A 16,509-nucleotide genomic window follows, 5' to 3' on the forward strand; every position below is an offset into this window, starting at 1 on the left:
TAGCTGGAGTGAAACGGCAAGTCCCAGCATGCTGTGCAAGCTGTAGACTGCGATGCCGTGCTGGGACTTGTAGTTTCACACGTTGCAGACCATTTTTTTAATCTGTGCTCCTTGTAACTTCATGTTGCATTTGCCATTTTATCAAAATCAAGACAAAACTGCAACCTGTGAACACAGCCTGAAATTCATTTTAGGTGGCATCAATGGTGACCTATCGATGCCGGATTATTGGTGTAAAAGCTGAGAACAGCCGCATCACGTCACCTGATGATTGAGGTCATAACGTCCCGAGTCATCTCCTGCTGAGCATCGCTCGGTCTCTCTCTGTATCTGTCCGGCTCTCCTGTCTCTGGCTGAAGCTTCACAGGAACAGGAATTTCCATCTTCTTTTTGTATGGACTAAAAAGTGTAGAACAAAAATAAATCTCAACAAAAGAATAAAAGTAAATTACACAATGAATTGCTGCAAATGCAACTAATGCCAGAAATAAAAAATCCACATAAATAGTTCAGTGACTTTATCATGTATTATATTCCAGAGCTGCACTCACTATTCTGCTGGTGCAGTCACTGTGTACATACATTACATTACTGATCCTGAGTTACATCCTGTATTATATCCAGAGCTGCACTCACTATTCTGCTGGTGCAGTCACTGTGTACATACATTACATTACTGACCCTGTATTGATCCTGAGTTACATCCTGTATTATACTCCAGAGCTGCACTCACTATTCTGCTGGTGTAGTGTCACTGTGTACATACATTACTGATCCTGAGTTACATCCTGTATTATACTCCAGAGCTGCACTCACTATTCTGCTGGTGCAGTCACTGTGTACATACATTACATTACTGACCCTGTTTTGATCCTGAGTTACATCCTGTATTGTACTCCAGAGCTGCACTCACTATCCTTCTGGTGCAATCACTGTGTACATACATTACATTACTGATCTTGAATTACATCTTGTATTATACTCCAGAGCTGCACTCACTATTCTGCTGGTGCAGTCACTGTGTAGATACATTACTGATCCTGAGTTACATCCTGTATTATACTCCAGAGCTGCACTCACTATTCTGCTGGTGCAGTCACTGTGTACATACATTACATTACTGACCCTGTTTTGATCCTGAGTTACATCCTGTATTATACCCCAGAGGTGCACTCACTATTCTGCTGGTGCAGTCACTGTGTACATACATTACTGATCCTGAGTTACATCCTGTATTATACTCCAGAGCTGCGCTCACTATTCTGCTGGTGCAGTCACTGTGCACATACATTACATTACTGATCCTGGGTTACATCCTGTATTATACCCCAGAGGTGCACTCACTATTCTGCTGGTGCAGTCACTGTGTACATACATTACATTACTGATCCTGGGTTACATCCTGTATTATACTCCAGAGCTGCACTCACTATTCTGCTGGTGCAGTCACTGTGTACATATATTACATTACTGATCCTGAGTTACATCCTGTATTATTCTCCAGGGCTGCACTCACTATTCTGCTGGTGCAGTCACTGTGTACATACATCACATTACTGATCCTGAGTTACATCCTGTATTATACCCCAGAGCTGTTCTCACTATTCTGCTGGTGCAGTCACTGTGTACATACATTACATTACTGATCCTGAGTTACATCCTGTATTATACTCCAGAGCTGCACTCACTATTCTGCTGGTGCAGTCACTGTGTACATACATCACATTACTGATCCTGAGTTACATCCTGTATTACACCCCAGAGCTGCACTCACTATTCTGCTGGTGCAGTCACTGTGTACATACATCACATTACTGATCCTGAGTTACATCCTGTATTATACCCCAGAGCTGTTCTCACTATTCTGCTGGTGCAGTCACTGTGTACATACATTACATTACTGATCCTGAGTTACATCCTGTATTATACTCCAGAGCTGCACTCACTATTCTGCTGGTGCAGTCACTGTGTCCATACATTACATTACTGATCCTGAGTTACATCCTGTATTACACCCCAGAGCTGCACTCACTATTCTGCTGGTGCAGTCACTGTGTACATACATTACATTACTGATCCTGAGTTACATCCTGTATTATACCCCAGAGCTGCACTCACTATTCTGCTGGTGCAGTCACTGTGCACATACATTACATTACTGATCCTGAGTTATATCCTGGATCATACTCCAGAGCTGCACTCAGAGTTCTGCAGGCTTTGGGTCCTGACTAAAGATAACTCAGTGTGGTAGCACTATATGTGAGAACTGTAGCACTTCAAAGAATGAAATTGTGGGTATCTGAAAAAGGGACATCATGTGGTATCACTATAAGGGGATACTATGTGGAAGCACTTTGAAAGGAGCATTATATGGTTGCAGTATAAAATGGTAGTATGTAGTAGCATGTTAAAGGTGCAGTGTGTGATAGCCCTATAAGAGGGACCTTACTGGTGGGAACTATGTGGTGGCACTATTAAAAAAGCAATATGGTGTGGCACATTGCAGTAGTACTAAAAAGGGAAAATATGCCAGGGCAATATAATGGGACAAAATATGGGGTCGAGGTGCAGGGTCACCATCATCTCTTGGCAGACTGGAGTGTGGCACAGTCCTCAGGGGCCCTGTGTGACAGATCTGCCAGGCACTATCTTCAGGGCCTGCAATGTATGGCACTGTTATATTCCAGGGGCACAGTGTAGGACAATAGTCAGTACGGATGTGAATGAGGGACTAATGACACGATGACGTGCACTCTACAGGTCCAGGATGGAAGGAGAGTCACATCAGAGAAGACGTCACCTGTAGTCACACCTTACTCCGCCACGGGACGACTTCTATGGCCTATAGATGATTGTCTGTGTACCCCTACCAATTACCACTGCTCCTGTCATACTGGGAGCGGTCATTTCACATGGTAGAAGCGCACAAAGCAAGAGAAATTACAGGGTTTGTCCAGTGAGAAGCTATCACCTATCCATGCGCCTAGATTGCCGGGGATACAAGCGCTGAGACTTCTGTCCCTGCAGCTCTCTTCACTCTCCATGAAGTGTCTGAGACATCCCTTGTCCGGCAGTCCTACCTGTGGACAGGTAATGTCTTATGGCCCTTTATCTAAGACCTTACAGAGCCTTTCCTTTCTTGTGCCCCTTTTATGCTCAATCCCGTCCAGATCTACATTCAGGATTCCGCTGGCTTCCTGTTAGCTCTCAGGCGCCACCATTTTCTGTTCCTGGGTTATTGTGAGTCAAAGATCATCTGCTCAGGACGTAACTGAGCGTCACGGCGTCAGAAGGGCTTAATATATCATCTATTTTGTACGTGGTAATTGCTTTATCTGATTATCAGCTTAGGGACATTTACGCTGCGGGCACCCGATGGGTTTAGTCTGGAAGCCTTCTGCTGGCAGCGCCGGGACTGCAGTCCCATCATACATTGGTCTCTCTGCAGTAATGACCGAACACTCACCGCTGCTGGAAATGGCGCAGTAAATCATCCTGGAATTGGTTGAGAAAATCTGGAGTGTGGTGGGATCGTCCGGTCACTGACAGGTGGAGCTGTAATGGCACAGGTGGATGGGGTCTCGCCCAGACTCGCTGTGCCTGCTTCACTGCCTTTCGGTTCTCTCTGCCTCGGCTGGCGGGTGCTCGGACATTGTCTCCATTCTTGATGGGTGGTAGGGTCTGTTAATAAAAACACACTCCAGTCTGTAATTGTCTCATTAGGTAGGAAGTATATATTATGTGACATTCACATGGTCGCCTGAATAACAGTGATTTGCAATTTATGACCCAGTGCCCAGAGTCAGTGTTGGAATAAACAGGTGATGTGGCCCTGATGACATATGCTATCACTGCACAAAGATGGAAAATTCCTTTTAAATTGCTTCATAGTTGAAAGATAGTGCTGCCCCCTGGTGGTTATCTTTTTCATGACGTGCAGTAGCATTATCAGTGCGTATGGCTTCTGATTACTAATGTGCATGACACATTGAAGAACAAACCATAAAGTTTCATGACCTGCAAGCATGACGTGATCCGCAGCTTACCTTATATCTCCTTATTTCCGTCAGAGGTTGCCTAGCAGGAAGGATCTGGGCACCGCCGGTCTCCAGCGCACACTACGATATAAGCAGACATTCAGTACACGCCAGCCATTACCGGGGAACACTGCACAACTTATATTTGACAACTAATGTTTTTTTTTTTTTATTGACTGAAATTGTTTCTTATATTACAGTCACCTCCACAGCTGCATTCAAACTTCTGCTCACTACCAACTTAATTCTGCACTTTTGTATTGTTTTTTCACATTTGTCCTTGGATAAATACCATGGATTTAATTCATTTACATTTTGTGCCTACTCTTTGTCTTGTTTTTCCTGTTTTAAAGCCAAATTCTTCTTTTAAGTTGCGCCTAGTTTTGAAGTCTATTTTCAACTCATTCGTCTGTGTTTTTTTCCTGTTCGCCATTGTGGGCTTCGTTTTTGTAATCCAAATTTTTTATTTTTTTGTGACTTTTGAAAAAGTAGCTACATTTTGGCACAGATATATTCCAGTTCTCCCCTTTCCCGGAGTGATTTTTTTTTTATACATCAGCAGAAATTTCTACACAAATGTTAGAGATGCATGTAACATTTAAACAGATTGAGCCGCCCTTTTGCTAGAAAAAGGAGAAAAAAAGGGTAAAGGAAAAAAAAAAAAAGCATTTTTTAAATTTTGAATAAAATTCGTGAACTTTCCTCTATGTGCCATTTTGAAGTATTTGGTCCTAAAAATGGTAAGAGAATACCACAAGGTAACAAAAGAAAGTTGACTTAAGAAAATGCGAAAGGTGAATCGGGTGCCACATCTCCACAATACACCACAGGGCGCAGGTGTAGTACAGATTCTGAACCAGCAGCAGGGAATCCTGACCAAAGAGGCAGAAGCATGTAGGTGATCGCTGCTGCGCCCATTCAGCTGTGCTCTGCGCTATGAGGCTGATCCCCAGAGAGGGACGGCTATAGTATAGATGACCCCAGAGCTTGTGAGTCCGTAAACTCCCGTGCTCACGTCTCAGAGGAACAGTCTCTCTTTGTTTCAGTGATTAGTAGGGGGTCTCATTTACAAGACCCCATCGATCTGTCATTCTGACATATTAGAAGTTTTCTGAAACTAGAACTGTGTAACTCACACATACTGTGACACAATTCTGCTCAGCCCCATCCAGAGCTGCACTCGCTGCTCAGCCCCATCCAGAGCTGCACTCGCCTTTCTGCTGGTTTTCTGTTAGCTCCCAGGCAGCTCCGATCTCTGCTAGTCAGACACCCTTCAGGGTGAGTGCACACAGTGCGGATTCAGCTGCGGATTTTTCCGCGCAGATTTGCAGGTAAAGTGACCTGCGGTTTTCCTGCGGATTGGCCAGCGGTTTTCCCCTGCGTTTTGACACCTGTATAATGGAACAGGTGTCAAACCGCTGTGGAATCCGCAGAAAGAATTGACATGCTGCGGATTTAAAACCGCAGTAAATTCACGTGGAAAAATCTGCAGCATGTGCACTGCGGTTTTTAAAATCCATTGGTTAACATTTTACTGCACCTTGCTTGTGGATCCGCAGCAGAATCCGCACCGTGTGCACACACACCCTCATGGAGTACCTGTGTAAATGCAGATGTACCTCTGTCATCTGGCTTCTCTTTTCTGGCTTCTCTGCTTTAGTAATTGTGAACTCCAATGACTGCCGTTCCCCTTCTTCTTCCCATTCTCGGAGATCTCGCTCATACTCAGCGATGGCTCGCTCCATGAATATCTACATGGGGATATCACATTACATAAGATCCGCTATAGAAAGCAATCACCGCCATACAAAGCATCAGTACGTACCTCACACACCAGCTCCAGAGTATAGAAAGAGGCCTGCTCCCCGGTCTGAAGAGTGACCATGATGCTGAGGCTCTCACCTGGTCGTACAGCACCGGACAAAGGGGAGACCTGAAGAGTCTGTGAAACCAGATGGGACCCCAGTGACAGACTCACAAATTCAGCCATGGCAGGTGAAACAGGGTCCTGGGTTTTATCAAGTCCACTACTTGGACAGCCCCTTCTTGACTACTATATTCCCATTTCTAAAATAAACCCCCTTATACTCACCTGGTGCACCAGCACTGTTGCAGAGATGTCGGCGCTGGGTCTCCTGAGGCCCAGGTAACATTGTTATGCCACGTGAGCCCTGTTCCCAATCAGCAGCTGCTAATGGGCTGCACAGCTCACACTTTGCCCGGGAATCCGAGATTCACCCAAAGGGAACACAGCAGAACAATAGCAGCCGCTGATTGGCTGCAGGGGTTCACGTGGCTTAACAATGTTACGGAAACATCGGGAGACACGGCGCTGACATCGCTAGTACAGGGCCGGTACAGGAGTTGAGTATAGGGTATTTTTTTGTATATTGTATTCAAGAAGGAGCTGTCCTAGTAAGGATTATTCCCCACACTGAAAGTCTCTGTCATCCTCTGTAGGACTGCTGAAAGCAGACCCCAGCCCCATAGAGAATGAATGGAGTAGCTGCACATACACAGCCATTGCTCTATTATGATGGGGAATTTCAGTGCCCCAGTCAGTGGATTAGTGGGGTAAGGTCCCAATTGTCGGATTGCCACCGATCAGAATGTTATCTCCTTTACTTTAGAATGGGGCCAACTTTCAATGTTGGGAATAACAGATCATCAAAACCTGCCCCATTTAAAGTGGGCTAGTCACTGTACCCACCTCGCTGGCATTGGGCGACGCTGCATACCAAGTGAAGAGGATGGACTCGGACTCAGAAGTGTTGTTCAGGAACAGCAGCCGACTGGACTTACTGAAAACGGGAATATCCCCAAATGACAGCTTCTGCTGGGTCAAGTGAGGAACCTGCATACGAGAAGTAGCACAAGACACCGCGACATTACACCATCCGAAAAAACGTGTAAGGACCAGACTGTGTGGGATGTATTCTCGGCTGAGCCATGGGGGAGTGGAGTGAGCTACTGACAACCTCGACTGACTGCCGCTAATCTCGAGGGAGAAGAAAAGTGCTCGACCTCATCTGCCCCAACACCATCTTCAGGGAGGGTCAGGAGACCCTCATACCCAAATACATTTCAGTCCCTCCAAAATTGGTGGCTGCAGCTGACTTTTATCTCATGTCATACAAGTGAATCTATGAACCCTATGGGAGTCTTCAGTCTTCATATGTCTACTCCGCAGATCAGTGTTCTCACCTGTCCAGGAAGAGTAAGTCGTGGCACCGCTGATAATGGCGAAAATGCCTCAAATGCCGCTGTGTCCCCTAGAACACTGCGATCATAACCAGTCCCTTCAAAGGTGATCAGGGCAGAGTCCCCGCCTAAGATGTGAACAGGAACAGTGACCTGCATGTGAGGAAGAAGAGGCCATTACTGGACAAACCCAGCAACCAATAGGCCGTATACAATCCAGAAGACTAGGAGATGCTGACCGAGTAAGTCCTGGCCTCCAGCGGGGAGAAGATCCATTCCACACATGCAGTTGCCCCCGGTACTATCTCCCCTCGGGGGTTCAGGCACTGGAATATGGGGTGGTGGTAGTTCTCTTCTTGGACTCCCCGTAATGGTTCTAGCTGGATCTCATAGATTACGGCTACAGAACCCCCATTGAACAGCTCATAGATCTAGAGAAATGTGGAGGATCACAAATCAGTAAAGAAGAAGCAAGATTGTGACTTACAGCCTTACTGCACACACAGTGACCCCATATACTGACACCATACAGTGACCCCCATAATGACCCCAATACCCTGACTCCATACAGTGACCCCATACACTGACTCTATACAGTGACCCCATACAGTGACCCCAGTGACTCCAAACAGTGACTCCATACAGTGACCCCCAAACACTTTTCCCCATACACTGACCCCACTGACACCATACAGTGAGCCCCATACACTGACCCTATACAATGACACCATACAGTGACCCCTATACACTGAACCCATACACTGACACCATACAGTGACCCCCATACATTGACACCATACAGTAACCCCACAAACAGTGAGAGTGCTTTATAGCTACATCTTACCTGCTTAGAAGGACTGGAGCTACCGATGGCCACTGGGGTGAAGCAATGTTTAGTGGAGGTGAAATGTACGTAGCGTTGATCTTTCTCTACGGTCACCCCAATGAAGTTCAACTGGAATGGTAGACAGGTAGATAATGATATGAACGCTTCTATGAAATGATGCAGTATATAAACTCTGAATAGGGCACAAAACACTGGCAAAGACATCTGACCTCTCTTTACGAATGGTGACGTTACCATTCCCACCACCAGGGGGAGCGTATGAGTCTTCTGCATACAGTGTTATAGTTGATTTCAATGTAGAAATTGTATGCACTGAGCTCCCCCTAGTGGTCACTTCAGGTAATTACTCTGGTGGTACATACCAAAATTTCTCGGCCATGTGAGATTTTTAAGAGGACGGGCAAGCGGTCAGTCCCGACAAAATCATGTCTGTGCAGAAACAGATAAAAACACAAATGTCAACAATCCAGAGTTTAGTAACTTTTTGTGGAGCTCCGTACATTCGTGGTTCAATCATGTGAGGTTTTATTTGCTTTTTGTCAAAAAATATAAACTTGCACTCTAAACCCAAAAATTACACATAAAATTATCAACATGTAAGTCTGCTGAATATTCACCCCATGGGAACGTAAAAAAGATGCTGTGTTCTCAAAGCTCCAAATAGAAGCATCCTCAGGAAATTAAAGGGTTGCTCCAGTCCCAACACTACCCCACCTGGACATGAGCCGCACTGATGACGTCCTGTTGGCAGGCGTCACCAGGACACATGCCGGGCCAACGGGTTTAGAGAAATTGTGCTAGAACAAGGGCATGATATCGGCCAGCACGGCTTCATGCAATCATCTGGTCACAGAATGCATCAATTGCGCTCACCCTACAAACATGGAGGCAAGTAGCACCAGAACAACCCTTTAATGGAGAAGGAAGCACCATGTAAGTCACAATCAGTACAAAATGAATGAAGTGCAGGATTTACAATGTGAAGGTAAATTCTGCACTATGACTATGGTATGTGCCGGGGCCCATGGTGCTTCGTGTTCACCTGTGTGTCTCACCTGTACGTTAGCTGAAGAGTTTCCTGCTGGCCTGGTTTTAGATTCCCTGATTTCGGGCTGATGGTAAACAGTTTATTATCCTGAATTCTCATCTGTTGAATCTCACTGGGGTCAAATTCCCAGGTCTCTGCCCAGAACTCCAGCTCAATCTGCTGATCCGCAGGAAACAAAAAATCCCTATGGAAGAGCACAAACCTCAAATACAACAGACCAACAGGTACGGAGAAAAGGGAAAAATATATTATAAGTTGCCTAGTTGACAAATGGCCAAATGTCCCTATTGTGGCAGCAACAGGTAGCACCCGACCCTTGTCATGTTAAAAGGGTTTGTCCTGCTACACACATTTATACATCGGGAGGTGAGCCGCGAAGAGGGCATCGCATCTGCACTTACCTTTAGGGACAAGTGAACGATCAGCAGAGTCCTATCCTGTCTGCACATATGTGCCAGGACGAGTGCACAATCAGCAGGACTGTGCATGTGTCCTGTCTGCACATACACTACCTGCCAGGATGAGTGCATTGTTAGCAGGTATTGTGTTTTATTCTGTCTGCACACACCTGCCAGGACAAGTGAATGATCGGCAGGTATTGTGCATGGTCCTATCCTGTCTGTACATACCTGCCAGGACAAATGAATGATCAGCAGGTATTGTGCATGTGTCCTATTCTGTCTGCACGTGCCTGCCAGGGCGAGTGCATGATCAGCAGTGTGCTATCCTATCGGCACATACCTTATAGGACGAGTGCATGATCAGCAGTGTGCTATACTGTCTGCACATACCTGCCAGGACGAGCGCATAGTTAGCAGGTACTGTGCAGGCACAACCTCATCAGTATGGCTCACCTCTGGTGTGAGCTGCACCAGACAACCCTTCCAAGGGCTTATTTACAGGCTGCAATTTTCAGATAATTGCTGCAAAGAAGGCGAAGTGTCAAAAATGTGCCATTTACAACATGTGGCATTAAATAAACCAGGTATATAAACCGTTATTGTGACACTCTTCACCAAACAAATATAAGGAATACAAGGTAAGAATGTGTCCTATCCGGTCTCACGTACCTGCCAGGATGAGTGCATAATCAGCAGTGTGCTATCCTGTCTGCACGTACCTGCCAGGACAAGTGAATGGTCGGCAGGTACTGTGCATGTGTCCTATTATGTCTGCATGTACCAGCCAGGACAAGTGCACGATCATCAGTGTGCAGTGCATACACCTGTCAGGATGAGTGCACGATTAGCAGGAATTGTGCAGGTGTCCTATCCTGTCTGCACGTACCTGCCAGGACGAATGCATGATCAGCAGTGTGCTATCCTGTCTGCACATACCTGCCATGACGAGTGCATAGTTAACATGTAATGTGCAGACACAACCTCATCAGTACGGCTCACCTCCGCTGGTGTGAGCTGCACCAGATAACCCCCCTAAGGCTATGTGCACATGTTGCGGATTCTGCTGCAGATCCGCAGCGTTTCAGGCTCTGCGGGTCCGCAGCAGATTTAGGTGCGTTGTACAGTACCATTGTTTTCAATGGTAAACTGAAAAACGCTGTGCACATGCCGCGGATCTTTCCGCGCGGATTTGCTGCGGGTTCAAATCCGCTGCATGTCAATTCTTTGTGCGGATTCCGCTGCGGTTTCACACCTTCTCCATTGTAGAGGTGTGAAACCGCATGGCTAAACCACAGGCTAATCCGCAGGTCTTTTGACCTGAGAATTTACCTGCAGATTTTTCCAAATCCGTGCGGAAAAATCCACAGGCCCTCAAAGTACGTGTACACATAGCCTAAGGGTTTATTTACAGACTGCAGTTTTCAGATAATTGCTGCAAAGAAGGTGAACTGTGAAAAATGTGGCATTTACAACATGTGGCACTAAATAAACCAGGTATATAAACCGCCATTGTGACAGTCCTCAAAAGAGAAATGTGAGGGATACAAGGTGAGAATGCTACAACTGTAGAAAAAAATCCCAAAACTCTATTGTGGCTAAGGAAAAATTTACAAAACTGAACTCAAGTTTCCGCCTATTTTTCTCTGAGCTTTTCTTCTGAGATGTGGATGGTGAGTTTTTTAGCTCCTATCCCTGGTGTTGGTGCTGTGTGGCGGCCATAGTTGCTGTGCATGTAGCGTGTTGTGACCTGGAGCTGAGGGGGCTTTGCCTTGCAGCATGGATGCTGTTGGGCGCCTCGGTCGCTCCCTATGCTGGTGCGGTGTTGAAGTTGAAGCACAGTGCCGCACCTTTAAGGTCAGGGACCCACGAGGAGGTTCACAGTGACACGATAGTGGCGTCATACAATTAGATCTTCAGTTTTGGACATTTTTCCTTAGCCGCCATAGACCAGTGTATGAGTTTTGGATGTGCAGCCCCAGGGTCTCATGTTATACGAGGTGGGGATGCTCTGGCCATAGTGTCGTACGATCACTCACCATCTTACAGGCAATACTCCTTTATTCTCCAATAGAAAAAGAGCCACAAAAGGATCAGACCCTACGGGGGCTGCTCCGAAGTTAAAGTCTAGGAGGACCGGAGTGTTTACAGAGGGACATCGGCGGATGCTGTGTGGAAAAAGTACAAAAATGCATGATATCCTGTTTTTAGAGTTTAGGGTTTATGCATAGTAAATACATCGGCCTCATCTTCCAGCTGTAATACCCAGATAGGCATTACCTGTGTCGCATGGGCACCCTGTATATCAGCTCTCCTGGGGTGGGGTCACTTTGCAGACAGGAATTTAACCTTTCTAGAGAAAAGAGCTTCCAGAGCTGGATCTTGCTAAGGGCACTAGCGCCTCCCGCTGAACATGCGTCCACCACAGAGAAGGTTGGGTATACACCCTGTGCTGTCACCGTACATAGGAACTGCTCCTCGCTGATGGCACGGACAGGATCCAGAGCTGCAAAGAGAGAACAGTCAACTCAAGGGACAAAAAGAACCTGCAGGTGATGAGTATTCATCTCAGGTTACTTCTAGCTACAATAAGGAGTAAAAATCACGGCTGCTTGCATCCATAAACAGCGCCACTCCTGCACCCAGGTTGTGTGTGGTATGACAGTTCAGCCGTGATCATTAGCACAGAGCTGTAATGTCCGATACCTTATAGACCCTGGCTAAGGAAGGCGAAGCAATCTAGCCCTGCTAAATGGCACAAGCCGTCGGCATCAATTGATTTACACCCCCCAATGAGAAATTAGAACATACCCCCAAAGATTATTTATACACGGTGCTGCCTATAAGAAGCACAACAGGACAGTGTGTCCCTCATACAGATACAGCAGCTTCTGATCGCTCGTCATACTGACAATTTAGGGTTTTTATTTTGCATTTTTTTGGGGGGATCAAATGTTACCTTCATATCTTTATAACCCACATTTACTCCTAGACTTTTTTTTAATGCAGGACGCTCTGGCGTCTTTGGCATTTTTTGATAGAAAAATGCCGGAAAATGAGGATACAAAGAGCGTCCTGTTATGATTGAGTCACCGTAGGAGGCAAAAACAGAAATGCTAGCTAAGTCCTGAAAACCCAGAGAAGTTGGCAACTATCAGATTGCAGACCCCTGAACCTATCAACACAACTAGCAGTAGCCGTGGGGGGTTCCTACGATGACCTAGACCCCTCGATCACAGCCGGAGAGATACATAGGCCTAAAGAAGGAAAGGGGAAATCTAACTGCCCCAGAGCAGACCCCAAAGCAATAGGCAGCCCCCCACATATAATGACGGTGAAGCAAGATGAAAACACTTACACAGACAGAAAGATAGACGGGGCCCAAACACTACCTAGATAGGAACGGATAGGAAGGCTGCTGTCTGCAATCTGCCAAAACCCTATCAGAGAACAAGCCAACAAGCTGATATAAAAATGGCCCTGAAGCAACTAAGCTTCAAAAACTAAATCAGCACTCAGGTACTTTCAGAAGACAGAGCTCACGGAACACTGCACACTCCAGCAGGGAGTGGCAGAATCCAAAAAGCAAGAAAAACAAAAACAAATCTTAGATGCAAAAAGGCAAAACAGAAAACTTAGCTTTAGGATAGCAGGAATCAGACTGGTGTCCAAGAGTCCACAGAGAAATCACCCGCAGGGCAGAAAGGGCGTAGGCTGCCTTAAATCCAGTCAGTGACTCCACTCAGCCAATCGTCTTCATTAGTCCCAGGTGCCTGATAATCAGGCTCACTACCTTCCTTCACTAGAATAGGGAGTTCACCAGGCCTCAGTGACGGAGGGGAAAATGAACTCACAACAGTACCCCCCCCCTTGAGGAGGGGTCACCGAACCCTCAACAACGCTACCAGGGCGATCAGGGTGAGCCCGATGAAAGGCACGCACCAATCTTTTGGCATGAATATCAGAGGCAGAGACCCAGGAATTATCCTCCTGACCATAACCCTTCCACTTAACCAAATACTGGAGTCTCCGTCTAGCCAGACGGGAATCCAGAATTTTCTCTACCTCATATTCCAAGTTACCTTCAACCAATACAGGGTCCGGAGGTGCCACCTCAGGCACAACTGGCTCAACAAACCTCTTCAACAAGGACTTATGGAACACATTATGGATCTTAAATGTGACAGGAAGAGCCAAACGAAAAGAGACCGGATTAATAATCTCCAAAATCTTGTAAGGTCCAATAAATCTAGGCTTAAACTTAGGAGAAGCCACCTTCATAGCAATATTTTTTGATGATAACCACACCATATCACCAATCTTAAACTGGGGACCAATGGTCCTATGTCGATTGGAAAACCGCTGGGCCTTTTCCTGGGAGAGAGATAACTTATCCACCACTTGGTCCCAGATCTGGTGCATTCTCTCCACCACAGTGTCAACACCTGGGCAGGCAGAAGGCTCCACCTGCCCTGAAGAAAATCGAGGGTGAAAACCAGTTACAAAAAAAAGGTGACATCAAAGTGGCGGAACTAGCTCTATTATTTAAAGCAAATTCGGCCAAGGGCAAAAATGAAACCCAATCATCCTGATCAGCGGAAATAAAACATCTCAAATACGACTCCAAGGTCTGGTTTGTTCTCTCTGTCTGCCCATTGGTCTGAGGGTGAAAAGCAGAGGAGAAGGACAACTGAATTCCCAACTTGGAACAGAACGTCCTCCAAAATTTAGACACAAATTGAACTCCTCTGTCAGATACAATGTTCTCAGGAATCCCGTGCAAGCGAACCACCTGTTGCAAAAACAGGCACCAACTCAGAGGAAGATGGCAACTTAGGGAGTGGTACAAGATGAACCATCTTAGAGAACCTATCACAAATCACCCAAATAACAGTCATTCTTTGAGAGACCGGCATATCAGAGATGAAATCCATTGAAATATCGGTCCATGGCCTCCTGGGGACCGGCAAAGGCATCAACAACCCACTAGAGCGAGAACAAGATTTAGACCGGGAGCAAGTCCCACAGGACTGCACAAAATTCCTGACATCATGAGACAAGGTGGGCCACCAAAAAGAGCGACTCACCAGATCTCTAGTACCAAAAATACCTGGATGACCAGCCAATGCAGAGCAATGAACTTCAGACATCACTCTCTTCTTCCACTGGTCAGGAACATACAACTTTCCACTGGGGCAACGCTCAGGTTTGTCCTCCTGGAACTCTTGCAGAGCAAGTCTCAAATCGGGCGAGATGGCAGAAAGAACTACCCCTTCGCCTAAGATGGTGGCAGGCTTGGTCACCACAGGAGAATCAGCAAAGAAACTCCTAGAGAGGGCGTCTGCCTTGACATTCTTAGTTCCAGGAAGGAAAGAGACCACAAAATCAAAACGTGTAAAAAACAAGGCCCACCTAGCCTGTCTAGGGTTCAAGCGTTTAGCCGACTCCAGGTAAATCAAATTTTTGTGGTCAGTGAGGACCACAACTTGATGTTTGGCTCCCTCCAACCAATGTCTCCACTCCTCAAATGCCCATTTCATGGCCAACAGTTCCCGATTCACCACATCATAGTTACGTTCAGATGAAGAGAACTTACGGGAAAAGAAAGCACAGGGATTCATTTTAGATGTTACCGGATCCTTTTGGGACAACACCGCTCCTGCACCAATCTCAGAAGCATCCACCTCTACCTGGAATGGGAGTGAGACATCAGGTTGCCGCAGAACTGGGGCGGAGGTAAATCTACGCTTCAGCTCCTGAAAGGAAGCAACCGCCTCTGGAGACCAATTCAACACATCCGCACCCTTCCTGGTCAGGTCAGTCAATGGTTTGGCAATACTAGAAAATTTTGCTATAAATTTCCGATAAAAGTTAGCAAAACCCAAAAACTTCTGGAGGGCCTTCAAAGAAGTGGGCTGAACCCAATCATAAATGGCCTGTACCTTGGCCGGGTCCATTTCAATAGTTGACGGAGACAAAATAAATCCCAAAAAAGAAATTCTCTGTACTCCAAAAAGGCATTTTGATCCTTTTACATACAGAGAATTCTCTCTCAAGATCCGGAACACAGTCCGAATATGTTCCACATGAGAATCCCAATCCTTGGAGAAGATCAAAATATCTTCCAGATAGATAATCAAAAATTTATCGACAAAGTCTTGGAAAATATCGTTCATGAAGCACTGGAAGACAGAAGGGGCATTAGTGAGCCCAAAAGGCATCACCAGGTACTCAAAATGTCCCTCCGGAGTATTAAACGCCGTCTTCCATTCATCCCCCTGCTTAATGCGGATAAGATTATACGCCCCCCTGAGGTCAAGCTTGGTAAACCAGCAAGCACCTCTGACTCTAGAGAACAGATCCGAAATCAGGGGTAACGGATACTGATATTTAATAGTAATTTTATTGAGGGCACGATAATCAATACAAGGCCTTAAAGAACCATCCTTCTTGGCCACAAAAAAAAACAGCACCTAAGGGTGAAGAGGATGGTCTAATATGACCCTTCTCCAACGCCTCCTTAATATAGGACCGCATAGCCTTGTGCTCGGGTACAGATAAATTGAAGAGCCGACCCTTAGGAAATTTACACCCCGGGTTTAGTTCAATTGCACAGTCATAACTCCTATGAGGAGGCAAGGACGCAGACTCATTCTCACTAAATACATCATAGTAGTCCGCCAAATAGTCAGGAACCTCATGCGACTGAGGAGAGGTGGAAAAAACCGGAGCCTCACTAAAGGTACACCGGCAACCCCAACTCACCACAGACACAGACTTCCAATGCAAAACTGGATTATGAATCTGCAACCAGGGAAACCCCAGAACAACGGCATCATGCAGACCATGCAACACCAAGAATCTGCAATTTTCTTGGTGGTCTGGGGCGACCTGCATGACCAACTGGGTCCAAAACTGAGGTTTATTTTTAGCCAGAGGGGTAGCATCAATCCCCCTCAAAGGGATAGGCGTCTGCAG

The 16,509-nt window shown here is 46.2% G+C and overlaps 1 protein-coding gene across 2 annotated transcripts in view; it reads right to left on the reverse strand.

The window, feature by feature from the left end:
• The window catches only part of CFAP65 (cilia and flagella associated protein 65), a 57,754-nt gene that overhangs the window by 9,848 nt on the left and 31,397 nt on the right, over nucleotides 1-16,509 (reverse strand). The window contains exons 17-29 of one of the 2 annotated variants that reach the window (XM_073545421.1): nucleotides 11,812-12,037; nucleotides 11,571-11,699; nucleotides 9,141-9,317; nucleotides 8,448-8,514; nucleotides 8,083-8,193; nucleotides 7,478-7,669; nucleotides 7,242-7,391; nucleotides 6,748-6,891; nucleotides 5,863-5,979; nucleotides 5,657-5,788; nucleotides 4,047-4,118; nucleotides 3,467-3,681; nucleotides 265-399 (exon numbers count right to left, since the gene is read on the reverse strand). In XM_073545421.1, the coding sequence (XP_073401522.1) occupies nucleotides 265-399; nucleotides 3,467-3,681; nucleotides 4,047-4,118; nucleotides 5,657-5,788; nucleotides 5,863-5,979; nucleotides 6,748-6,891; nucleotides 7,242-7,391; nucleotides 7,478-7,669; nucleotides 8,083-8,193; nucleotides 8,448-8,514; nucleotides 9,141-9,317; nucleotides 11,571-11,699; nucleotides 11,812-12,037 (1,867 nt within the window). The remainder of the gene's footprint in view (nucleotides 1-264; nucleotides 400-3,466; nucleotides 3,682-4,046; nucleotides 4,119-5,656; nucleotides 5,789-5,862; nucleotides 5,980-6,747; nucleotides 6,892-7,241; nucleotides 7,392-7,477; nucleotides 7,670-8,082; nucleotides 8,194-8,447; nucleotides 8,515-9,140; nucleotides 9,318-11,570; nucleotides 11,700-11,811; nucleotides 12,038-16,509) is intronic. The other variant, XM_073545422.1, reaches the window with a different exon arrangement.

Source organism: Dendrobates tinctorius, unplaced genomic scaffold, assembly GCF_039654945.1.
Source record: "Dendrobates tinctorius isolate UK_male_01 unplaced genomic scaffold, ASM3965494v1 ptg000143l, whole genome shotgun sequence".
Taxonomy (NCBI): domain Eukaryota; kingdom Metazoa; phylum Chordata; class Amphibia; order Anura; family Dendrobatidae; genus Dendrobates; species Dendrobates tinctorius.